The sequence below is a fragment of the Grus americana genome, unplaced genomic scaffold (assembly GCF_028858705.1).
Source record: "Grus americana isolate bGruAme1 unplaced genomic scaffold, bGruAme1.mat H_87, whole genome shotgun sequence".
Classification (NCBI taxonomy): domain Eukaryota; kingdom Metazoa; phylum Chordata; class Aves; order Gruiformes; family Gruidae; genus Grus; species Grus americana.
The window spans coordinates 26,633-51,304 of NW_026561412.1; the positions used below are offsets into that span (position 1 = coordinate 26,633).

Sequence of the window (24,672 nt, forward strand, 5' to 3'; positions counted from 1 at the left end):
CTCTTGTGCAGGCTGAAGAAGGCCAAGTCTCTCAGCCGGTCCTCGTCGGAGAGGTGTTCCACCCCTCTGACGGTGTTTGTGGCCCTGCTCTGGACCCGCTCCAACAGGCCCGTGTCTCCCTGGTACTGAGGGCTGGGGAGCTGCTGATCATCGGTCGGTCTGAAGCGGGGATGGGAGGTGGAAGATGCTGAGGAGACAAGGGCCGACGAGGTGCTTCTGAGGACGGTGGTTAAACCCTGGGAGAGGTTTTCCAGAGCGGTGGAGGACAGTGCCTCCTTGGGGAGGAGGCGCCCGAGAGAAGAGCGGGCACGGGCCGTGGCGAGCCCCTGTTTGGAGCGAGTAGGGGTTGAGTGGAGGTCGCTTCCCCCCCACCCCAAAGGCTGGTTGGCGTGCTTCTGAGACGAGAGGCGCTGTTGAGCTTTTTGCCAGAGGCCTTTATTTTCTGTCGAATAAATAGGTGAATAAATAGATCGACGCCATTGTCAAAATAAATAGGCCGAGTTCCATAATAAATAGGGGAGCAGTCAGGGGAGGCTCAGGGTGCAGGGCCGTTCTGTCAGGGGCTCCTGCCCCTGGGCGAGGGGAGGAGGCGGGAGGACAGAGGTGGGAGGGATTGGGTGCGGTCCAGAAGCGGTGGTGGGGGTGCGTGGGGCCGTTGGGCTAACTGCGCGTGTCGCGGGTGAGGCGGTGGAGGTGTTGTAAGCAGGCGCGAGCTTCAAGGCGGACGTGGTCCCAGGCGCAGGCGCTGTGGTTGTGGGCGTGGAGGAGGTCGTGGATGCGGCTGAAGTACTTGTCGATGCTGAGCAGCCGGTTGCGGGGCCCTTGCCTTTTGAAGCGCGTCCCGTTGGCTGGCAGGCATTGCTGGAGCTGCTGGATGTGGTGGTGGAGGTTGTTGAGGAGTAGGTGGCGTGCCTGGGCGTCCCAGTGGCGGGGGGTGCTGTGGCTGCTGAGGGTGTCGAAGAGGTGCTGGAGGATGTGGAGGGCGGTGGCGGCGCCTTGGTTCGTGTGGTTGTCGTGGAGGAGGGTGTCGGGGAAGGATGGCGGCTGCTGGTGGTGGCAGGGCTGTGGCGGGCTGGGAGCCATGGCCTGGAGGAGGTTGAGGCTGTCCCAGGTGAGGGTGGCGTGGCGTGGCCGCAGGTGGTGGCAGGCGAGGGCGGTGGCGAGAGCCGTCAGGAGGAGCAGGAGCGCCGGGGCGCCGTGCCGCGGGCAGGGCTGTGGGGTTGCGTGCGCAGCCATGGTGGGGCTGTGTGCGCTGCGTGGGTGGTGCTGGGCGGGAGCCTGGTCGGGCTTGGTGGCGGTGCGGGTGGGCGCTGTGCTTGGGGTGCTGCTAGGTGGCCGGCTTTATGCGGTGCCGCGGCTTTCCCTTCCTCGCTTTCCGATTGCAGCGAGTTTCTGGTTGCGTTCTCAGTTTTGGCTGGCGGCTGTGGTATTCTTGGGGAAGTGTGTTGGTGGGGCGGCCGTGCTTGGGGAGGGAGGGATGGCGGTCGGTGGCGGTGCTTTGCTGGTGGTGTGTTGGGGTTGGGTTGGCTGTAGTGGTTGAGTAGGGGATGCGAAAGCGCTGGCTGGGGCAGAGCCCTCGGGGGCAGCTGTGCCGGGGAGGGGTGTCAGGGTTTCCCTGTTGCTGCCTCTGTTGTGGGGCTGAAGTTTCCCTTCCTGGCCAAGTGTCTCTTTCCGTCTGTCGTGCCCTGGTGTTGGTTGTGGTCTGTTTTCCTTTTGCTTGTGGCTCGCCTTTGCTTTCATCTTAGCTGGTCTTTTCTGTTGGTGCTGGGAAGGGTTGTGATGTCACTTGGCAGAGCCCGGGGAGCCCTTATCCTGGAGCGAGGGCCTGGGGGTGGCGGCGGCGGCTTGCGAGGAGGTGGCTCTGGGTGTGGGCACGTGAGCATTGGATGTGTTGCTGGGTGGAGCTGCCCCGGCTCCGGTGTTTGGAGGCGGTGAGGTTGGGGAAGAAAGGCAGGAGGAAAGGCTTCAGGAAAAGGAGGAGGGAAGAGGGGAGAGTTCTGCTCCTCCTGCTGCCGGGGCTGTTGCCGGCAGCGCCGCGTTGGGTCCCTGGCTGCGGTGCCAGTCGTGTGCCCCCGTAGCAGGGGTCTCGTTGTGTTTTCTCTGCCTCCTTGCCCGCCGAGGTGTCTGGAGAGCACAGAAGACAACGTGGCCCGTAAGCGAAGGGTCTAGCGTTTGGGACGGCCTGAGCCCCTGCGCCCCTAGAGGGAGGGGTGTCCAGGAGTCCTCTGGAGGTGGATCTGAGCCAGCTGATGGAGTTGTCGAAGGCCAGGGGGAGGAGGAGGTGGAGGGTGTCAGTGGCTGAGGTTTTCAGGCCCCTTGCCAGAGCAAGCATGGCGTTCTGCTTGCCTGAGAGGCGCTGGCCCACGTGCTCGGTAAGCTTTTGGAGCTGGGGAAACGCGTGTGCGCTGGTGGTGGTGGTGGCGGCGGCGGCTAGGCGGTGGCAAGCTGGGAGCCACGGTCTTGCCAGGCAAGGCTGTGTCGGTGGATGCTGTGCTTGGGATGGTGGCAGAGTGCGCGGTGATTCGGCGTACCGAGGTGCCGTCGCTGCAGGAGGTAGGCTGATGTCGGAGGTGCGTGGCTGGAGCTTGCGTGCGTTGCCCTGGACTAGAATAGGTGGTGCGGCAAGGTGTTTTCGAGCAGCGCAACGGGAGAGTTGTCGTGACGAACGCCCGAAGCGTCAAGAGCAGCGGACCTCGGCCCAATCCAAGCGATCTCTGGCGTGCCTCTCCTTCGTAGAAGCATCGAGCGGTTTTTGGGTTGGGAGCGACCTTTAAAGGTCGCCTGGTCCACCCTGCCAGCAATGAGCATGGATATCTTCAACTCGATGGGGTTGCTCAGAGCCCCGTCCCACCCGACCTTGAATGTTTCTGGGGCTGGGGCATCGACCACCTCGTGGTTGGGGGGTGGGGGGTGGGCAACCTGTGCCGGCGCTTCGCCAGCCTCATGGTAAAACGTGTCTTCCTTCTCTCTGTTGCGAATCTCCCCCCGTTTTAGTTTAAACCCCTGAGCCCTTGTCCTATCGCTAGAGGCCCTGCTAAAAAGTCTGTCCCCATCTTTCTTGCGAGCCCCCCGTAAGTAGGGAAAGGCCGCCAGAAGGTGTCCCCGGCGCCTTCTCTTGTGCAGGCTGAAGAAGGCCAAGTCTCTCAGCCGGTCCTCGTCGGAGAGGTGTTCCACCCCTCTGACGGTGTTTGTGGCCCTGCTCTGGACCCGCTCCAACAGGCCCGTGTCTCCCTGGTACTGAGGGCTGGGGAGCTGCTGATCATCGGTCGGTCTGAAGCGGGGATGGGAGGTGGAAGATGCTGAGGAGACAAGGGCCGACGAGGTGCTTCTGAGGACGGTGGTTAAACCCTGGGAGAGGTTTTCCAGAGCGGTGGAGGACAGTGCCTCCTTGGGGAGGAGGCGCCCGAGAGAAGAGCGGGCACGGGCCGTGGCGAGCCCCTGTTTGGAGCGAGTAGGGGTTGAGTGGAGGTCGCTTCCCCCCACCCCAAAGGCTGGTTGGCGTGCTTCTGAGACGAGAGGCGCTGTTGAGCTTTTTGCCAGAGGCCTTTATTTTCTGTCGAATAAATAGGTGAATAAATAGATCGACGCCATTGTCAAAATAAATAGGCCGAGTTCCATAATAAATAGGGGAGCAGTCAGGGGAGGCTCAGGGTGCAGGGCCGTTCTGTCAGGGGCTCCTGCCCCTGGGCGAGGGGAGGAGGCGGGAGGACAGAGGTGGGGAGGGATTGGGTGGCGGTCCAGAAGCGGTGGTGGGGGTGCGTGGGGCCGTTGGGCTAACTGCGCGTGTCGCGGGTGAGGCGGTGGAGGTGTTGTAAGCAGGCGCGAGCTTCAAGGCGGACGTGGTCCCAGGCGCAGGCGCTGTGGTTGTGGGCGTGGAGGAGGTCGTGGATGCGGCTGAAGTACTTGTCGATGCTGAGCAGCCGGTTGCGGGGCCCTTGCCTTTTGAAGCGCGTCCCGTTGGCTGGCAGGCATTGCTGGAGCTGCTGGATGTGGTGTGGAGGTTGTTGAGGAGTAGGTGGCGTGCCTGGGCGTCCCAGTGGCGGGGGGTGCTGTGGCTGCTGAGGGTGTCGAAGAGGTGCTGGAGGATGTGGAGGGCGGTGGCGGCGCCTTGGTTCGTGTGGTTGTCGTGGAGGAGGGTGTCGGGGAAGGATGGCGGCTGCTGGTGGTGGCAGGGCTGTGGCGGGCTGGGAGCCATGGCCTGGAGGAGGTTGAGGCTGTCCCAGGTGAGGGTGGCGTGGCGTGGCCGCAGGTGGTGGCAGGCGAGGGCGGTGGCGAGAGCCGTCAGGAGGAGCAGGAGCGCCGGGGCGCCGTGCCGCGGGCAGGGCTGTGGGGTTGCGTGCGCAGCCATGGTGGGGCTGTGTGCGCTGCGTGGGTGGTGCTGGGCGGGAGCCTGGTCGGGCTTGGTGGCGGTGCGGGTGGGCGCTGTGCTTGGGGTGCTGCTAGGTGGCCGGCTTTATGCGGTGCCGCGGCTTTCCCTTCCTCGCTTTCCGATTGCAGCGAGTTTCTGGTTGCGTTCTCAGTTTTGGCTGGCGGCTGTGGTATTCTTGGGGAAGTGTGTTGGTGGGGCGGCCGTGCTTGGGGAGGGAGGGATGGCGGTCGGTGGCGGTGCTTTGCTGGTGGTGTGTTGGGGTTGGGTTGGCTGTAGTGGTTGAGTAGGGGATGCGAAAGCGCTGGCTGGGGCAGAGCCCTCGGGGGCAGCTGTGCCGGGGAGGGGTGTCAGGGTTTCCCTGTTGCTGCCTCTGTTGTGGGGCTGAAGTTTCCCTTCCTGGCCAAGTGTCTCTTTCCGTCTGTCGTGCCCTGGTGTTGGTTGTGGTCTGTTTTCCTTTTGCTTGTGGCTCGCCTTTGCTTTCATCTTAGCTGGTCTTTTCTGTTGGTGCTGGGAAGGGTTGTGATGTCACTTGGCAGAGCCCGGGGAGCCCTTATCCTGGAGCGAGGGCCTGGGGTGGCGGCGGCGGCTTGCGAGGAGGTGGCTCTGGGTGTGGGCACGTGAGCATTGGATGTGTTGCTGGGTGGAGCTGCCCCGGCTCCGGTGTTTGGAGGCGGTGAGGTTGGGGAAGAAAGGCAGGAGGAAAGGCTTCAGGAAAAGGAGGAGGGAAGAGGGGAGAGTTCTGCTCCTCCTGCTGCCGGGGCTGTTGCCGGCAGCGCCGCGTTGGGTCCCTGGCTGCGGTGCCAGTCGTGTGCCCCCGTAGCAGGGGTCTCGTTGTGTTTTCTCTGCCTCCTTGCCCGCCGAGGTGTCTGGAGAGCACAGAAGACAACGTGGCCCGTAAGCGAAGGGTCTAGCGTTTGGGACGGCCTGAGCCCCTGCGCCCCTAGAGGGAGGGGTGTCCAGGAGTCCTCTGGAGGTGGATCTGAGCCAGCTGATGGAGTTGTCGAAGGCCAGGGGGAGGAGGAGGTGGAGGTGTCAGTGGCTGAGGTTTTCAGGCCCCTTGCCAGAGCAAGCATGGCGTTCTGCTTGCCTGAGAGGCGCTGGCCCACGTGCTCGGTAAGCTTTTGGAGCAGGGGAAACGCGTGTGCGCTGGTGGTGGTGGTGGCGGCGGCGGCAAGGCGGTGGCAAGCTGGGAGCCACGGTCTTGCCAGGCAAGGCTGTGTCGGTGGATGCTGTGCTTGGGATGGTGGCAGAGCGCGCGGTGATTCGGCGTACCGAGGTGCCGTCGCTGCAGGAGGTAGGCTGATGTCGGAGGTGCGTGGCTGGAGCTTGCGTGCGTTGCCCTGGACTAGAATAGGTGGTGCGGCAAGGTGTTTTCGAGCAGCGCAACGGGAGAGTTGTCGTGACGAACGCCCGAAGCGTCAAGAGCAGCGGACCTCGGCCCAATCCAAGCGATCTCTGGCGTGCCTCTCCTTCGTAGAAGCATCGAGCGGTTTTTGGGTTGGGAGCGACCTTTAAAGGTCGCCTGGTCCACCCTGCCAGCAATGAGCATGGATATCTTCAACTCGATGGGGTTGCTCAGAGCCCCGTCCCACCCGACCTTGAATGTTTCTGGGGCTGGGGCATCGACCACCTCGTGGTTGGGGGGTGGGGGGTGGGCAACCTGTGCCGGCGCTTCGCCAGCCTCATGGTAAAACGTGTCTTCCTTCTCTCTGTTGCGAATCTCCCCCCGTTTTAGTTTAAACCCCTGAGCCCTTGTCCTATCGCTAGAGGCCCTGCTAAAAAGTCTGTCCCCATCTTTCTTGCGAGCCCCCCGTAAGTAGGGAAAGGCCGCCAGAAGGTGTCCCCGGCGCCTTCTCTTGTGCAGGCTGAAGAAGGCCAAGTCTCTCAGCCGGTCCTCGTCGGAGAGGTGTTCCACCCCTCTGACGGTGTTTGTGGCCCTGCTCTGGACCCGCTCCAACAGGCCCGTGTCTCCCTGGTACTGAGGGCTGGGGAGCTGCTGATCATCGGTCGGTCTGAAGCGGGGATGGGAGGTGGAAGATGCTGAGGAGACAAGGGCCGACGAGGTGCTTCTGAGGACGGTGGTTTAAACCCTGGGAGAGGTTTTCCAGAGCGGTGGAGGACAGTGCCTCCTTGGGGAGGAGGCGCCCGAGAGAAGAGCGGGCACGGGCCGTGGCGAGCCCTGTTTGGAGCGAGTAGGGGTTGAGTGGAGGTCGCTTCCCCCCACCCCAAAGGCTGGTTGGCGTGCTTCTGAGACGAGAGGCGCTGTTGAGCTTTTTGCCAGAGGCCTTTATTTTCTGTCGAATAAATAGGTGAATAAATAGATCGACGCCATTGTCAAAATAAATAGGCCGAGTTCCATAATAAATAGGGGAGCAGTCAGGGGAGGCTCAGGGTGCAGGGCCGTTCTGTCAGGGGCTCCTGCCCCTGGGCGAGGGGAGGAGGCGGGAGGACAGAGGTGGGGAGGGATTGGGTGGCGGTCCAGAAGCGGTGGTGGGGGTGCGTGGGGCGTTGGGCTAACTGCGCGTGTCGCGGGTGAGGCGGTGGAGGTGTTGTAAGCAGGCGCGAGCTTCAAGGCGGACGTGGTCCCAGGCGCAGGCGCTGTGGTTGTGGGCGTGGAGGAGGTCGTGGATGCGGCTGAAGTACTTGTCGATGCTGAGCAGCCGGTTGCGGGGCCCTTGCCTTTTGAAGCGCGTCCCGTTGGCTGGCAGGCATTGCTGGAGCTGCTGGATGTGGTGGTGGAGGTTGTTGAGGAGTAGGTGGCGTGCCTGGGCGTCCCAGTGGCGGGGGGTGCTGTGGCTGCTGAGGGTGTCGAAGAGGTGCTGGAGGATGTGGAGGGCGGTGGCGGCGCCTTGGTTCGTGTGGTTGTCGTGGAGGAGGGTGTCGGGGAAGGATGGCGGCTGCTGGTGGTGGCAGGGCTGTGGCGGGCTGGGAGCCATGGCCTGGAGGAGGTTGAGGCTGTCCCAGGTGAGGGTGGCGTGGCGTGGCCGCAGGTGGTGGCAGGCGAGGGCGGTGGCGAGAGCCGTCAGGAGGAGCAGGAGCGCCGGGCGCCGTGCCGCGGGGGGGCGGGCAGTGTGGGGTTGCGTGCGCAGCCATGGTGGGGCTGGTGCGCTGCGTGGGTGGTGCTGGGCGGGAGCCTGGTCGGGCTTGGTGGCGGTGCGGGGGGGCGCTGTGCTTGGGGTGCTGCTAGGTGGCCGCTTTATGCGGTGCCGCGGCTTTCCCTTCCTCGCTTTCCGATTGCAGCGAGTTTCTGGTTTGCGTTCTCAGTTTTGGCTGGCGGCTGTGGTATTCTTGGGGAAGTGTGTTGGTGGGCGGCCGTGCTTGGGAGGGAGGGATGGCGGTCGGTGGCGGTGCTTTGCTGGTGGTGTGTTGGGGTTGGGTTGGCTGTAGTGGTTGAGTAGGGGATGCGAAAGCGCTGGCTGGGGCAGAGCCCTCGGGGGCAGCTGTGCCGGGGAGGGGTGTCAGGGTTTCCCTGTTGCTGCGCCTCTGTTGTGGGGCTGAAGTTTCCCTTCCTGGCCAAGTGTCTCTTTCCGTCTGTCGTGCCCTGGTGTTGGTTGTGGTCTGTTTTCCTTTTGCTTGTGGCTCGCCTTTGCTTTCATCTTAGCTGGTCTTTTCTGTTGGTGCTGGGAAGGGTTGTGATGTCACTTGGCAGAGCCCGGGGAGCCCTTATCCTGGAGCGAGGGCCTGGGGGTGGCGGCGGCGGCTTGCGAGGAGGTGGCTCTGGGTGTGGGCACGTGAGCATTGGATGTGTTGCTGGGGAGCTGCCCCGGCTCCGGTGTTTGGAGGCGGTGAGGTTGGGGAAGAAAGGCAGGAGGAAAGGCTTCAGGAAAGGAGGAGGGAAGAGGGGAGAGTTCTGCTCCTCCTGCTGCCGGGGCTGTTGCCGGCAGCGCCGCGTTGGGTCCCTGGCTGCGGTGCCAGTCGTGTGCCCCCGTAGCAGGGGTCTCGTTGTGTTTTCTCTGCCTCCTTGCCCGCCGAGGTGTCTGGAGAGCACAGAAGACAACGTGGCCCGTAAGCGAAGGGTCTAGCGTTTGGGACGGCCTGAGCCCCTGCGCCCCTAGAGGGAGGGGTGTCCAGGAGTCCTCTGGAGGTGGATCTGAGCCAGCTGATGGAGTTGTCGAAGGCCAGGGGGAGGAGGAGGTGGAGGTGTCAGTGGCTGAGGTTTTCAGGCCCCTTGCCAGAGCAAGCATGGCGTTCTGCTTGCCTGAGAGGCGCTGGCCCACGTGCTCGGTAAGCTTTTGGAGCAGGGGAAACGCGTGTGCGCTGGTGGTGGTGGTGGCGGCGGCGGCAAGGCGGTGGCAAGCTGGGAGCCACGGTCTTGCCAGGCAAGGCTGTGTCGGTGGATGCTGTGCTTGGGATGGTGGCAGAGCGCGCGGTGATTCGGCGTACCGAGGTGCCGTCGCTGCAGGAGGTAGGCTGATGTCGAGGTGCGTGGCTGGAGCTTGCGTGCGTTGCCCTGGACTAGAATAGGTGGTGCGGCAAGGTGTTTTTCGAGCAGCGCAACGGAGAGTTGTCGTGACGAACGCCCGAAGCGTCAAGAGCAGCGGACCTCGGCCCAATCCAAGCGATCTCTGGCGTGCCTCTCCTTCGTAGAAGCATCGAGCGGTTTTTGGTTGGGAGCGACCTTTAAAGGTCGCCTGGTCCACCCTGCCAGCAATGAGCATGGATATCTCAACTCGATGGGTTGCTCAGAGCCCCGTCCCACCCGACCTTGAATGTTTCTGGGGCTGGGGCATCGACCACCTCGTGGTTGGGGGGTGGGGGGTGGGCAACCTGTGCCGGCGCTTCGCCAGCCTCATGGTAAAACGTGTCTTCCTTCTCTCTGTTGCGAATCTCCCCCCGTTTTAGTTTAAACCCCTGAGCCCTTGTCCTATCGCTAGAGGCCCTGCTAAAAAGTCTGTCCCCATCTTTCTTGCGAGCCCCCCGTAAGTAGGGAAAGGCCGCCAGAAGGTGTCCCCGGCGCCTTCTCTTGTGCAGGCTGAAGAAGGCCAAGTCTCTCAGCCGGTCCTCGTCGGAGAGGTGTTCCACCCCTCTGACGGTGTTTGTGGCCCCCTGCTCTGGACCCGCTCCAACAGGCCCGTGTCTCCCTGGTACTGAGGGCTGGGGAGCTGCTGATCATCGGTCGGTCTGAAGCGGGGATGGGAGGTGGAAGATGCTGAGGAGACAAGGGCCGACGAGGTGCTTCTGAGGACGGTGGTTAAACCCTGGGAGAGGTTTTCCAGAGCGGTGGAGGACAGTGCCTCCTTGGGGAGGAGGCGCCCGAGAGAAGAGCGGGCACGGGCCGTGGCGAGCCCCTGTTTGGAGCGAGTAGGGGTTGAGTGGAGGTCGCTTCCCCCCACCCCAAAGGCTGGTTGGCGTGCTTCTGAGACGAGAGGCGCTGTTGAGCTTTTTGCCAGAGGCCTTTATTTTCTGTCGAATAAATAGGTGAATAAATAGATCGACGCCATTGTCAAAATAAATAGGCCGAGTTCCATAATAAATAGGGGAGCAGTCAGGGGAGGCTCAGGGTGCAGGGCCGTTCTGTCAGGGGCTCCTGCCCCTGGGCGAGGGGAGGAGGCGGGAGACAGAGGTGGGAGGGATTGGGTGGCGGTCCAGAAGCGGTGGTGGGGGTGCGTGGGGCCGTTGGGCTAACTGCGCGTGTCGCGGGTGAGGCGGTGGAGGTGTTGTAAGCAGGCGCGAGCTTCAAGGCGGACGTGGTCCCAGGCGCAGGCGCTGTGGTTGTGGGCGGGAGGAGGTCGTGGATGCGCTGAAGTACTTGTCGATGCTGAGCAGCCGGTTGCGGGGCCCTTGCCTTTTGAAGCGCGTCCCGTTGGCTGGCAGGCATTGCTGGAGCTGCTGGATGTGGTGGTGGAGGTTGTTGAGGAGTAGGTGGCGTGCCTGGGCGTCCCAGTGGCGGGGGGTTCTGTGGCTGCTGAGGGTGTCGAAGAGGTGCTGGAGGATGTGGAGGGCGGTGGCGGCGCCTTGGTTCGTGGTGGTTGTCGTGGAGGAGGGGTCGGGGAAGGATGGCGCAGCTGGTGGTGGCAGGGCTGTGGCGGGCTGGGAGCCATGGCCTGGAGGAGGTGAGGCTGTCCCAGGTGAGGGTGGCGTGCGTGGCCGCAGGTGGTGGCAGGCGAGGGCGGTGGCGAGAGCCGTCAGGAGGAGCAGGAGCGCCGGGGCGCCGTGCCGCGGGCAGGGCTGTGGGTTGCGTGCGCAGCCATGGTGGGGCTGTGTGCGCTGCGTGGGTGGTGCTGGGCGGGAGCCTGGTCGGGCTTGGTGGCGGTGCGGGTGGGCGCTGTGCTTGGGTGCTGCTAGGTGGCCGGCTTTATGCGGTGCCGCGGCTTTCCCTTCCTCGCTTTCCGATTGCAGCGAGTTTCTGGTTGCGTTCTCAGTTTTGGCTGGCGGCTGTGTATTCTGGGAAGTGTGTTGGTGGGCGGCCGTGCTTGGGGAGGGAGGGATGGCGGTCGGTGGCGGTGCTTTTGCTGGTGGTGTGTTGGGGTTGGGTTGGCTGTAGTGGTTGAGTAGGGGATGCGAAAGCGCTGGCTGGGGCAGAGCCCTCGGGGGCAGCTGTGCCGGGAGGGGTGTCAGGGTTTCCCTGTTGCTGCCTCTGTTGTGGGGCTGAAGTTTCCCCTTCCTGGCCAAGTGTCTCTTTTCCGTCTGTCGTGCCCTGGTGTTGGTTGTGGTCTGTTTTTCCTTTGCTTGTGGCTCGCCTTTGCTTTCATCTTAGCTGGTCTTTTCTGTTGGTGCTGGGAAGGGTTGTGATGTCACTTGGCAGAGCCCGGGGAGCCCTTATCCTGGAGCGAGGGCCTGGGGGTGTCGGCGGCGGCTTGCGAGGAGGTGGCTCTGGGTGTGGGCACGTGAGCATTGGATGTGTTGCTGGGTGGAGCTGCCCCGGCTCCGGTGTTTGGAGGCGGTGAGGTTGGGGAAGAAAGGCAGGAGGAAAGGCTTCAGGAAAAGGAGGAGGGAAGAGGGGAGAGTTCTGCTCCTCCTGCTGCCGGGGCTGTTGCCGGCAGCGCCGCGTTGGGTCCTGGCTGCGGTGCCAGTCGTGTGCCCCCGTAGCAGGGGTCTCGTTGTGTTTTCTCTGCCTCCTTGCCCGCCGAGGTGTCTGGAAGCACAGAAGACAACGTGGCCCGTAAGCGAAGGGTCTAGCGTTTGGGACGGCCTGAGCCCCTGCGCCCCTAGAGGGAGGGTGTCCAGGAGTCCTCTGGAGGTGGATCTGAGCCAGCTGATGGAGTTGTCGAAGGCCAGGGGGAGGAGGAGGTGAGGTGTCAGTGGCTGAGGTTTTCAGGCCCCTTGCCAGAGCAAGCATGGCGTTCTGCTTGCCTGAGAGGTGCTGGCCCACGTGCTCGGTAAGCTTTTGGAGCAGGGGAAACGCGTGTGCGCTGTGTGGTGGTGGTGCGGCGGCGGCAAGGCGGTGGCAAGCTGGGAGCCACGGTCTTCCAGGCAAGGCTGTGTCGGTGGATGCTGTGCTTGGGATGGTGGCAGAGCGCGCGGTGATTCGGCGTACCGAGGTGCCGTCGCTGCAGGAGGTAGGCTGATGTCGGAGGTGCGTGGCTGGAGCTTGCGTGCGTTGCCCTGGACTAGAATAGGTGGTGCGGCAAGGTGTTTTCGAGCAGCGCAACGGGAGAGTTGTCGTGACGAACGCCCGAAGCGTCAAGAGCAGCGGACCTCGGCCCAATCCAAGCGATCTCTGGCGTGCCTCTCCTTCGTAGAAGCATCGAGCGGTTTTTGGGTTGGGAGCGACCTTTAAAGGTCGCCTGGTCCACCCTGCCAGCAATGAGCATGGATATCTTCAACTCGATGGGGTTGCTCAGAGCCCCGTCCCACCCGACCTTGAATGTTTCTGGGGCTGGGGCATCGACCACCTCGTGGTTTGGGGGGTGGGGGGTGGGCAACCTGTGCCGGCGCTTCGCCAGCCTCATGGTAAAACGTGTCTTCCTTCTCTCTGTTGCGAATCTCCCCCCGTTTTAGTTTAAAACCCCTGAGCCCTTGTCCTATCGCTAGAGGCCCTGCTAAAAAGTCTGTCCCCATCTTTCTTGCGAGCCCCCCCGTAAGTAGGGAAAGGCCGCCAGAAGGTTTGTCCCCGGCGCCTTCTCTTGTGCAGGCTGAAGAAGGCCAAGTCTCTCAGCCGGTCCTCGTCGGAGAGGTGTTTCCACCCCTCTGACGGGTGTTTGTGGCCCTGCTCTGGACCCGCTCCAACAGGCCCGTGTCTCCCTGGTACTGAGGGCTGGGGAGCTGCTGATCATCGGTCGGTCTGAAGCGGGGATGGGAGGTGGAAGATGCTGAGGAGACAAGGGCCGACGAGGTGCTTCTGAGGACGGTGGTTAAACCCTGGGAGAGGTTTTCCAGAGCGGTGGGGAGGACAGTGCCTCCTTGGGGAGGAGGCGCCGAGAGAAGAGCGGGCACGGGCCGTGGCGAGAGCCCCTGTTTGGAGCGAGTAGGGTGGAGTGGAGGTCGCTTCCCCCACCCCAAAGGCTGGTTGGCGTGCTTCTGAGACGAGAGGCGCTGTTGAGCTTTTTGCCAGAGGCCTTTATTTTCTGTCGAATAAATAGGTGAATAAATAGATCGACGCCATTGTCAAAATAAATAGGCCGAGTTCCATAATAAATAGGGGAGCAGTCAGGGGAGGCTCAGGGTGCAGGGCCGTTCTGTCAGGGGCTCCTGCCCCTGGGCGGGGAGGAGGAGGAGGCGGGAGGACAGAGGTGGGGGAGGGATTGGGTGGCGGTCCAGAAGCGGTGGTGGGGGTTGCGTGGGGCCGTTGGGCTAACTGCGCGTGTCGCGGGTGAGGCGGTGGAAGGTGTTGTAAGCAGGCGCGAGCTTCAAGGCGGACGTGGTCCCAGGCGCAGGCGCTGTGGTTGTGGGCGTGGAGGAGGTCGTGGATGCGGGGCTGAAGTACTTGTCGATGCTGAGCAGCCGGTTGCGGGGGCCCTTGCCTTTTGAAGCGCGTCCCGTTGGCTGGCAGGCATTGCTGGAGCTGCTGGATGTGGTGGTGGAGGTTGTTGAGGAGTAGTGGTGGCGTGCCTGGGCGTCCCAGTGGCGGGGGGTGCTGTGGCTGCTGAGTGTGTCGAAGAGGTGCTGGAGGATGTGGAGGGCGGGGGGGGGTGGCGGCGCCTTGGTTCGTGTGGTTGTCGTGGAGGAGGGTTTGTCGGGGAAGGATGGCGGCTGCTGGTGGTGGCAGGGCTGTGGCGGGCTGGAGCCATGGCCTGGAGGAGGTTGTGAGGCTGTCCCAGGTGAGGGTGGCGTGGCGTGGGCGCAGGTGGTGGCAGGCGAGGGCGGTGGCGCGAGAGCCGTCAGGAGGTGAGCAGGGCAGGAGCGCCGGGGCGCCGTGCCGCGGGCAGGGCTGTGGGGTTGTTGCTGTGCGCAGCCATGGTGGGCTGTGGTGTGCGCTGCGTGGGTGGTGCTGGGCGGGAGCCTGGTCGGGCTTGGTGGCGGTGCGGGTGGGCGCTGTGCTTGGGGTGCTGCTAGGTGGCCGGCTTTATGCGGTGCGCGGCTTTCCCCTTCCTCGCTTTCCGATTGCAGCGAGTTTCTGGTTGCGTTCTCAGTTTTGGCTGGCGGCTGTGGTATTCTTGGGGAAGTGTGTTGGTGGGGCGGCCGTGCTTGGGGAGGGAGGGATGGCGGTCGGTGGCGGTGCTTTGCTGGTGGTGTGTTGGGGTTGGGTTGGCTGTAGTGGTTGAGTAGGGGATGCGAAAGCGCTGGCTGGGGCAGAGCCCTCGGGGGCAGCTGTGCCGGGGAGGGGTGTCAGGGTTTCCCTGTTGCTGCCTCTGTTGTGGGGCTGAAGTTTCCCTTCCTGGCCAAGTGTCTCTTTCCGTCTGTCGTGCCCTGGGGTTGGTTGTGGTCTGTTTTCCTTTTGCTTGTGGCTCGCCTTTGCTTTCATCTTAGCTGGTCTTTTCTGTTGGTGCTGGGAAGGGTTGTGATGTCACTTGGCAGAGCCCGGGGAGCCCTTATCCTGGAGCGAGGGCCTGGGGTGGTGGCGGCGGCGGCTTGCGAGGAGGTGGCTCTGGGTGTGGGCACGTGAGCATTGGATGTGGATGTGTTGCTGGGTGGAGCTGCCCCGGCTCCGGTGTTTGGAGGCGGTGAGGTTGGGGAAGAAAGGCAGGAGGAAAGGCTTCAGGAAAAAGGAGGAGGGAAGAGGGGAGAGTTCTGCTCCTCCTGCTGCCGGGGCTGTTGCCGGCAGCGCCGCGTTGGGTCCCTGGCTGCGGTGCCAGTCGTGTGCCCCCGTAGCAGGGGTCTCGTTGTGTGTTTTCTCTGCCTCCTTGCGCCGCCTGAGGTGTCTGGAGAGCACAGAAGACAACGTGGCCCGTAAGCGAAGGGTCTAGCGTTTGGGACGGCCTGAGCCCTGCGCCCCTAGAGGGAGGGGTGTCCAGGAGTCCTCTGGAGGTGGATCTGAGCCAGCTGATGGAGTTGTCGAAGGCCAGGGGGAGGAGGAGGTGGAAGGTGTCAGTGGCTGAGGTTTTCAGGCCCCTTGCCAGAGCAAGCATGGCGTTCTGCTTGCCTGAGAGGCGCTGGCCCAAGTGCTCGGTAAGCTTTTGGAGCAGGGGAAAACGCGTGTGCGCTGGTGGTGGTGGTGGCGGCGGCGGCGGCAAAGGCGGTGGCAAGCTGGGAGCCACGGTCTTGCCAGGCAAGGCTGTGTCGGTGGATGCTGTGCTTGGATTGTGGCAGTCAGTGCGCGGCGGTGATTCGGCGTACGAGGTGCCGTCGCTGCAGGAGGTAGGCTGATGTCGGAGGTGGTGCGTGGCTGGAGCTTGCGTGCGTTGCCCTGGACTAGAATAGGTGGTGCGGCAAGGTGTTTTCGAGCAGCGCAACGGGAGAGGAGTTGTCGTGACGAACGCCCGAAAGCGTCAAGAGCAGCGGACCTCGGCCCAATCCAAGCGATCTCTGGCGTGCCTCTCCTTCGTAGAAGCATCGAGCGGTTTTTGGGTTGGGAGCGACCTTTAAAGGTCGCCTGGTCCACCCTGCCAGCAATGAGCATGGATATCTTTCAACTCGATGGGGTGTTGCTCGAGCCCCGTCCCACCCGACCTTGAATGTTTTGGGGCTGGGGCATCGACACCTCGTGGTTGGGGGGTGGGGGGTGGGCAACCTGTGCCGGCGCTTCGCCAGCCTCATGGTAAAACGTTGTCTTCCTTCTCTCTGTTGCGAATCTCCCCCCGTTTTAGTTTAAACCCTGAGCCCCCTTGTCCTATCGCTAGAGGCCCTGCTAAAAAGTCTGTCCCCATCTTTCTTGCGAGCCCCCCGTAAGTAGGGAAAGGCCGCCAGAAGGTGTCCCCGGCGCCTTCTCTTGTGCAGGCTGAAGAAGGCCAAGTCTCTCAGCCGGTCCTCGTCGGAGAGGTGTTCCACCCTCTGACGGTGTTTGTGGCCCTGCTCTGGACCCGCTCCAACAGGCCCGTGTCTCCCTGGTACTGAGGGCTGGGGAGCTGCTGATCATCGGTCGGTCTGAAGCGGGGATGGGAGGTGGAAGATGCTGAGGAGACAAGGGCCGACGAGGGTGCTTCTGAGGACGGTGGTTAAACCCGGGAGAGGTTTTCCAGAGGTGGAGGACAGTGCCTCCTTGGGGAGGAGGCGCCCGAGAGAAGAGCGGGCACGGGCCGTGGCGAGCCCCCTGTTTGGAGCGAGTAGGGGTTGAGTGGAGGTCGCTTCCCCCCCAAAGGCTGGTTGGCGTGCTTCTGAGACGAGAGGCGCTGTTGAGCTTTTTGCCAGAGGCCTTTATTTTCTGTCGAATAAATAGGTGAATAAATAGATCGACGCCATTGTCAAAATAAATAGGCCGAGTTCCTATTAAATAGGGGAGCAGTCAGGGGAGGCTCAGGGTGCAGGGCCGTTCTGTCAGGGGCTCCTGCCCCTGGGCGAGGGGAGGAGGCGGGAGGACAGAGGTGGGGAGGGATGGTGGGTGGCGGTCCAGAAGCGGTGGTGGGGGGGAGTGTGGTGGGGCCGTTGGGCTAACTGCGCGTGTCGCGGGTGAGGCGGTGGAGGTGTTGTAAGCAGGGCGCGAGCTTCAAGGCGGACGTTGTGGTCCCAGGCGCAGGCGCTGTGGTTGTGGGCGTGGAGGAGGTCGTGGATGCGGTGATGAAGTACTTGTCGATGCTGAGCAGCCGGTTGCGGGGCCCTTGCCTTTTGAAGCGCGTCCGTTGGCTGGCAGGCATTGCTGGGAGCTGCTGGATGTGGTGGTGGAGGTTGTTGAGGAGGTAGGTGGCGTGCCTGGGCGTCCCAGTGGCGGGGGGTGCTTGTGGCTGATGAGGTGTCGAAGAGGTGCTGGAGGATGTGGAGGGCGGTGGCGGCGCCTTGGTTCGTGTGGTTGTCGTGGAGGGGGTGTCGGGGAAGGATGGCGGCTGCTGGTGGTGGCAGGGCTGTGGGCGGGCTGGGAGCCATGGCCTGGAGGAGGTTGAGGCTGTCCCAGGTGAGGGTGGCGGTGGCGTGGCCGCAGGTGGTGGCAGGCCGGTTTGGTGGGCAGGCAGGTGGGTGGCGAGAGCCGTCAGGAGGAGCAGGAGCGCCGGGGCGCCTGCCGCGGGCAGGGCTGTGGGGTTGCGTGTGCGCAGCCATGGTGGGGCTGTGTGCGCTGCGTGGGTGGTGCTGGGCGGGAGGCCTGGTCGGGCTTGGTGGCGGTGCTGGCGTGGTGGGCGCTGTGCTTGGGGTGCTGCTAGGTGGCCGGCTTTATGCGGTTGCCGCGGCTTCCCTCTTCTCGCTTTCCGATTGCAGCGAGTTTCTGGTTGCGTTCTCAGTTTTGGCTGGCGGCTGTGGTATTCTTGGGGAAGTGTGTTGGTGGGGCGGCCGTGCTTGGGGAGGGAGGGATGGCGGTCGGTGGCGGTGCTTTGCTGGTGGTGTGTTGGGGTTGGGTTGGCTGTAGTGGTTGAGTAGGGGATGCGAAAGCGCTGGCTGGGGCAGAGCCCTCGGGGGGCAGCTGTGCCGGGGAGGGGTGTCAGGGTTTCCTGTTGCTGCCTCTGTTGTGGGGCTGAAGTTTCCCTTCCTGGCCAAGTGTCTCTTTCCGTCTGTCGTGCCCTGGTGTTGGTTGTGGTCTGTTTTCCTTTTGCTTGTGGCTTCGCCTTTGCTTTCATCTTAGCTGGTCTTTTCTGTTGGTGCTGGGAAGGGTTGTGATGTCACTTGGCAGAGCCCGGGGAGCCCTTATCCTGGAGCGAGGGCCTGGGGGTGGCGGCGGCGGCTTGCGAGGAGGTGGCTCTGGGTGTGGGCACGTGAGCATTGGATGTGTTGCTGGGTGGAGCTGCCCGGGCTCCGGTGTTTGGAGGCGGTGGGAGGTTGGGGAAGAAAGGCAGGAGGAAAGGCTTCAGGAAAAGGAGGAGGGGAAGAGGAGGGAGTTCTGCTCCTCCTGCTGCCGGGGCTGTTGCCGGCAGCGCCGCGGTGGGTCCCTGGCTGCGGTGCCAGTCGTGTGCCCCCGTGGCAGGGGTCTCGTTGGGTTTTCTCTGCCTCCTTGCCCGCCGAGGTGTCTGGAGAGCACAGAAGACAACGTGGCCCGTAAGCGAAGGGTCTAGGTGTTTGGGACGGCCTGAGCCCCTGCGCCCCTAGAGGGAGGGGTGTCCAGGAGTCCTCTGGAGGTGGATCTGAGCCAGCTGATGGAGTTGTCGAAGGCCAGGGGGAGGAGGAGGTGGGTGGTGTCAGTGGCTGAGGTTTTCAGGCCCTTTGCCAGAGCAAGCATGGCGTTCTGCTTGCCTGAGAGGCGCTGGCCCACGTGCTCGGTAAGCTTTTGGAGCAGGGGAAACGCGTGTGCGCTGGTGGTGGTGGTGGTGGCGGCGGCGGCAAGGCGGTGGCAAGGCCGGTGGCAGCTGGGAGCCACGGTCTTGCCAGGCAAGGCTGTGTCGGTGGATGCTGTGCTTGGGGATGGTGGCAGAGCGCGCGGTGATTCGGCGTACCGAGTATCGAGTGCCGTCGCTGCAGGAGGTAGGCTGATGTCGGAGGTGCGTGTGGCTGGAGCTTGCGTGCGTTGCCCTGGACTAGAATAGGTGGTGCGGCAAGGTGTTTTCGAGCAGCGCAACGGGGAGAGTTGTCGTGACGAACGCCCGAAGCGTCAAGAGCAGCGGACCTCGGCCCAATCCAAGCGATCTCTGGCGTGCCTCTCCTTCGTAGAAGCATCGAGCGGTTTTTGGGTTGGGAGCGACCTTTAAAGGTCGCCTGGTCCACCCTGCCAGCAATGAGCATGGATATCTTCAACTCGATGGGGTTGCTCAGAGCCCCGTCCCACCCGACCTTGAATGTTTCTGGGGCTGGGGCATCGACCACCTCGTGGTTGGGGGGTGGGGGGTGGGCAACCTGTGCCGGCGCTTCGCCAGCCTCATGGTTTAAAACGTGTCTTCCTTCTCTCTGTTGCGAATCTCCCCCCGTTTTTTTAGTTTAAACCCCTGAGCCCTTGTCCTATCGCTAGAGGCCCTGCTAAAAAGTCTGTCCCCATCTTTCTTGCGAGCCCCCCGTAAGTAGGAAAGGCCGCAGAAGGTGTCCCCGGCGCCTTCTCTTGTGCAGGCTGAAGAAGGCCAAGTCTCTCAGCCGGTCCTCGTCGGAGAGGTGTTCCACCCCTCTGACGGTGTTGTGGCTGCTCTGGACCCGCTCCAACAGCCGTGTCTCCTGGTACTGAGGGCTGGGGAGCTGCTGATCATCGGGTCGGTCTGAAGCGGGGATGGGAGGTGGAAGATGCTGAGGAGACAAGGCCGACGAGGTGCTTCTGAGGACGGTGGTTAAACCCTGGGAGAGGTTTTCCAGAGCGGTGGAGGACAGTGCCTCCTTGGGGAGGAGGCGCCCGAGAGAAGAGCGGGCACGGGCCGTGGCGAGCCCCTGTTTGGAGCGAGAGTAGGGGTTGAGTGGAGGTCGCTTCCCCCCACCCAAAGGCTGGTTGGCGTGCTTCTGAGACGAGAGGCGCTGTTGAGCTTTTTGCCAGAGGCCTTTATTTTCTGTCGAATAAATAGGTGAATAAATAGATCGACGCCATTGTCAAAATAAATAGGCCGAGTTCCATAATAAATAGGGGAGCAGTCAGGGAGGCTCAGGGTGCAGGGCCGTTCTGTCAGGGGCTCCTGCCCCTGGGCGAGGGGAGGAGGCGGGAGGACAGAGGTGGGGAGGGATTGGGTGGCGGTCCAGAAGCGGTGGTGGGGGGGGTGCGTGGGGCCGTTGGGCTAACTGCGCGTGTCTCGCGGGTGAGGCGGTGGAGGTGGTGTTGTAAGCAGGCGCGAGCTTCAAGGCGGACGTGGTCCCAGGCGCAGGCGCTGTGGTTGTGGGCGTGGAGGAGGTCGTGGATGCGGCTGAAGTACTTGTCGATGCTGAGCAGCCGGTTGCGGGGCCCTTGCCTTTTGAAGCGCGTCCCGTTGGCTGGCAGGCATTGCTGGAGCTGCTGGATGTGGTGGTGGAGGTTGTTGAGGAGTAGGTGGCGTGCCTGGGCGTCCCAGTGGCGGGGGGGGTGCTGTGGCTGCTGAGGGTGTCGAAGAGGTGCTGGAGGATGTGGAGGGCGGTGGCGGCGCCTTGGTTCGTGTGGTTGTCGTGGAGGAGGGTGTCGGGGAAGGATGGCGGCTGCTGGTGTGGTGGCAGGGCTGTGGCGGGCTGGGAGCCATGGCCTGGAGGAGGTTGAGGCTGTCCCAGGTGAGGGTGGCGTGGCTGGCCGCAGGTGGTGGCAGGCGAGGGCGGTGGCGAGAGCCGTCGGAGGAGCAGGAGCTAGCGCCGGGGCGCCGTGCCGCGGGCAGGGCTGTGGGGTTGGTGCGCAGCCATGGTGGGGCTGTGTGCGCTGCGTGGGTGGTGCTGGGCGGGGAGCCTGGTCGGGCTTGGTGGCGGTGCGGGGTGGGCGCTGTGCTTGGGGTGCTGCTAGGTGGCCGGCTTTATGCGGTGCCGCGGCTTTCCCTTCCTCGCTTTCCGATTGCAGCGAGTTTCTGGTTGCGTTCTCAGTTTTGGCTGGCGGCTGTGGTATTCTTGGGGAAGTGTGTTGGTGGGGCGGCCGTGCTTGGGGAGGGAGGGATGGCGGTCGGTGGCGGTGCTTTGCTGGTGGTGTGTGGGGTTGGGTTGGCTGTAGTGGTTGAGTAGGGATGCGAAAGCGCTGGCTGGGGCAGAGCCCTCGGGGGCAGCTGTGCCGGGGAGGGGTGTCAGGGTTTCCCTGTTGCTGCCTCTGTTGTGGGGCTGAAGTTTCCCTCCCTGGCCAAGTGTCTCTTTCCGTCTGTCGTGTGCCCTGGTGTTGGTTGTGGTCTGTTTTCCTTTTGCTTGTGGCTCGCCTTTGCTTTCATCTTAGCTGGTCTTTTCTGTTGGTGCTGGGAAGGGTTGTGATGTCACTTGGCAGAGCCCGGGGAGCCCTTATCTGGAGCGAGGGCCTGGGGGTGGCGGCGGCGGCTTGCGAGGAGGTGGCTCTGGGTGGGGCACGTGAGCATTGGATGTGTTGCTGGGTGGAGCTGCCCCGGCTCCGGTGTTTGGAGGCGGTGAGGTTGGGGAAGAAAGGCAGGAGGAAAGGCTTCAGGAAAAGGAGGAGGGAAGAGGGGAGAGTTCTGCTCCTCCTGCTGCCGGGGCTGTTGCCGGCAGCGCCGCGTTGGGTCCTGGCTGCTGCGGTGCCGTCGTGTGCCCCCGTAGCAGGGGTCTCGTTGTGTTTTCTCTGCCTCCTTGCCCGCCGAGGTGTCTGGAGGAGCACAGAAGACAACGTGGCCCGTAAGCGAAGGGTCTAGCGTTTGGGACGGCCTGAGCCCCTGCGCCCCTAGAGGGAGGGGTGTCCAGGAGTCCTCTGGAGGTGGATCTGAGCCAGCTGATGGAGTTGTCGAAGGCCAGGGGGAGGAGGTGGGGGTAGGTGTCAGTGGCTGAGGTTTTCAGGCCCCTTGCCAGAGCAAGCATGGCGTTTCTGCTTGCCTGAGAGGCGCTGGCCCACGTGTCGGTAAGCTTTTGGAGCAGGGGAAACGCGCTGTGCGCTGGTGGTGGTTGGCTGCGCGGCGGCGGCAGGCAAGGCTGGGTGGCAAGCTGGGAGCCACGGTCTTGCCAGGCAAGGCTTGTGTCGGTGGATGCTGTGCTTGGGATGGTGGCAGAGATGGCGCGCGTGATTCGGTTCGATATCGACGTACCGAGGTGTTGCCGTCGCTGCAGGAGGTAGGCTGATGTCGGAGGTGCGTGGCTGGAGCTTGCGTGCGTTGCCCTGGACTAGAATAGGTGGTGCGGCAAGGTGTTTTGAGCAGCGCAACGGGAGAGTTGTCGTGACGAACGCCCGAAGCGTCTAAGAGCAGCGGACCTCGGCCCAATCCAAGCGATCTCTGGCGTGCTCTCCTTCGTAGAAGCTATCGAGCGGTTTTTGGGGTTGGGAGCGACCTTTAAAGGTCGCCTGGTCCACCCTGCCAGCAATGTGCATGGATATCTTCAACTCGATGGGGTTGCTCAGAGCCCCGTCCACCCGACCTTGAATGTTTCTGGGCTGGGGCATCGACCACCTCGTGGTTTGGGGTGGTGGGGGGTGGGCAACCTGTGCCGGCGCTTCGCCACAGCCTCATGGTAAAAAGTGTCTTCTTCTCTCTGTTGCGAATCTCCCCCGTTTTAGTTTAAACCCCTGAGCCCTTGTCCTATCGCTAGAGGCCTGCTAAAAAAGTCTGTCCCCATCTTTCTTGCGAGCCCCCCGTAAGTAGGGAAAGGCCGCCAGAAGGTGGTCCCGGCGCCTTCTCTTGTGCAGGGCTGAAGAAGGCCAAGTCTCTCAGCCGGTCCTCGTCGGAGAGGTGTTCCACCCCTCTGACGGTGTTTGTGGCCCTGCTCTGGACCCGCTCCAACAGGCCCGTGTCTCCCTGGTACTGAGGGCTGGGGAGCTGCTGATCATCGGTCGGTCTGAAGCGGGGAATGGGAGGTGGAAGATGTGAGGAGACAAGGGCCGACGAGGTGCTTCTGAGGACGGTGGTTAAACCCTGGGAGAGGTTTTCCAGAGCGGTGGAGGACAGTGCCTCCTTGGGGAGGAGGCGCCCGAGAGAAGAGCGGGCACGGGCCGTGGCGAGCCCCTGTTTGGAGGAGCGAGTAGGGGTTGAGTGGAGGTCGCTTCCCCCACCCCAAAGGCTGGTTGGCGTGCTTCTGAGACGAGAGGCGCTGTTGAGCTTTTTGCCAGAGGCCTTTATTTTCTGTCGAATAAATAGGTGAATAAATAGATCGACGCCATTGTCAAAAATAAATAGGCGGAGAGTTCCATAATAAATAGGGGAGCAGTCAGGGGAGGCTCAGGGTGCAGGGCCGTTCTGTCAGGGGCTCCTGCCCCTGGGCGAGGGGAGGAGGCGGGAGGGACAGAGGTGGGGAGGGATTGGGTGGCGGTCCAGAAGCGGTGGTGGGGGTGCGTGGGGCCGTTGGGCTAACTGCGCGTGTCGCGGGTGAGGCGGTGGAGGTGTTGTAAGCAGGCGAGCGCTTTCAAGGCGGACGTGGTCCCAGGCGCAGGCGCTGTGGTTGTTGGGCGTGGAGGAGGTCGTGGATGCGGCTGAAGTACTCTTGTCGATGCTGAGCAGCCGGTTGCGGGGCCCTTGCCTTTTGAAGCGCGTCCCGTTGGCTGGCAGGCATTGCTGGAGCTGCGGATGTGGTGGTGGAGTTGTTGAGGAGTAGGTGGCGTGCCTGGGCGTCCCAGTGGCGGGGGTTGTGTGTGGCTGTGAGGGTGTCGAAGAGGTGCTGGAGGATGTGGGAGGGCGGTGGTGGTGGCGCCTTGGTTCGTGTGGTTGTCGTGGAGGAGGGTGTCGGGGAAGGTGGCGGCAGCTGCTGGTGGTGGCAGGGCTGTGGCGGGCGTGGAGCCATGGCCTGGAGGAGGTTGAGGCCTTGTCCCAGGTGAGGGTGGCGTGGCGTGGCGCAGGTGGTGGAGGGCAGGGAGGGCGAGGGCGGTGGCGAGAGCCGTCAGGAGGAGCAGGAGCGCCGGGGCGCCGTGCCGCGGGCAGGGCTGTGGGGGTTGCGTGCGCAGCCATGGTGGGGCTGTGTGCGCTGCGTGGGGTGGTGTGGGCGGGAGCCTGGTCGGGCTTGCTTGGTGGCGGTGCGGTGTGGGCGCTGTGTGGGGTGCTGCTAGGTGGCCGGCTTTATGCGGTGCCGCCGGCTTTCCCTTCCTCGCTTTCCGATTGCAGCGAGTTTCTGGTTGCGTTCTCAGTTTTGGCTGGCGGCTGTGGTATTCTTGGGGAAGTGTGTTGGTTGGGCGGCCGCCGTGCTTGGGGAGGGAGGGATGGCGGGTCGGTGGCGGTGCTTTGCTGGTGTGTGTTGGGGTTGGGTTGGCTGTAGGGGTTGAGTAGGGGATGCGAAAGCGCTGGTGGGGGCAGAGCCTCGGGGGCAGCTGTGCAGGGGAGGGGTGTCAGGGTTTCCCTGTTGCTGCCTCTGTTGTGGGGCTTGAAGTTTCCCTTCCTGGCCAAGTGTCTCTTTCGTCTGTCGTGCCCTGGTGTTGGTTGTGGTCTGTTTTCCTTTTGCTTGTGGCTCGCCTTTGCTTTCATCTTAGCTGGTCTTTTCTGTTGGTGCTGGGAAGGGTTGTGTGTGTCACTTGGCAGAGCCCGGGGAGCCCTTATCCTGGAGCGAGGGCCTGGGGGTGGCGGCGGCGGCTTGCGAGGAGGTGGCTCTGGGTGTGGGCACGTGAGCATTGGATGTGTGTTGCTGGGTGGAGCTGCCCCGGCTCCGGTGTTTGGAGGCGGTGAGGTTGGGGAAGAAAGGCAGGAGGAAAGGCTTCAGGAAAAGGAGGAGGGAAAAGAGGGAGAGTTCTGCTCCTCCTGCTGCCGGGGCTGTTGCCGGCAGCGCCGCGTTGGGTCCCTGGCTGCGGTGCCAGTCGTGTGCCCCCGTAGCAGGGGTCTCGTTGTGTTTTCTCTGCCTCCTTGCCCGCCGAGGTGTCTGGAGAGCACAGAAGACAACGTGGCCCGTAAGCGAAGGGTCTAGCGTTTGGGACGGCCTGAGCCCCCTGCGCCCTAGAGGGAGGGGTGTCCAGGAGTCCTCTGGAGGTGGATCTGAGCCAGCTGATGGAGTTGTCGAAGGCCAGGGGGAGGAGGAGGTGGAGGTGTCAGTGGCTGAGGTTTTCAGGCCCCTTGCCAGAGCAAGCATGGCGTTCTGCTTGCCTGAGAGGCGCTGGCCCTGTGCTCGGTAAGCTTTTGAGCAGGGGAAACGCGTGTGCGTGGTGGTGTGGTGGGCGGCGGCGGCGGCAAAGGCGGTGGCAAGCTGGGAGCCACGGTCTTGCCAGGCAAGGCTGTGTCGGTGGATGCTGTGCTTGGGATGGTGGCAGAGCGCGCGGTGATTCGGCGTACCGAGGGTGCCGTCGCTGCAGGAGGTAGGCTGATGTCGGAGGTGCGTGGCTGGAGCTTGCTGCGTTGCCCTGGACTAGAATTGGTGGTGCGGCAAGGTGTTTTCGAGCAGCGCAAAGGGGAGAGTTGTCGTGACGAACGCCCGAAGCGTCAAGAGCAGCGGAC

General features: G+C 63.4%; 1 protein-coding gene and 1 pseudogene across 1 annotated transcript; both read right to left on the bottom strand.

Moving 5' to 3' along the window:
* Positions 1–660: 660 nt before the first annotated feature.
* LOC129200394 (interferon-like) lies at positions 661–1,236 on the bottom strand. The gene has a single exon (XM_054811745.1). It carries the CDS (start codon positions 1,234–1,236, stop codon positions 661–663), a length of 576 nt encoding a protein of 191 aa, XP_054667720.1.
* A 2,537-nt stretch (positions 1,237–3,773) lies between these two features.
* Positions 3,774–4,348, bottom strand: LOC129200398 (interferon-like; annotated as a pseudogene).
* Positions 4,349–24,672: the final 20,324 nt, after the last annotated feature.

What these genes read in the sequence shown, in the direction of transcription:
- LOC129200394 (XM_054811745.1), bottom strand. Translation starts at nt 1,236, where the DNA reads ATGGCTGCGCACGCAACCCCACAGCCCTGCCCGCGGCACGGCGCCCCG.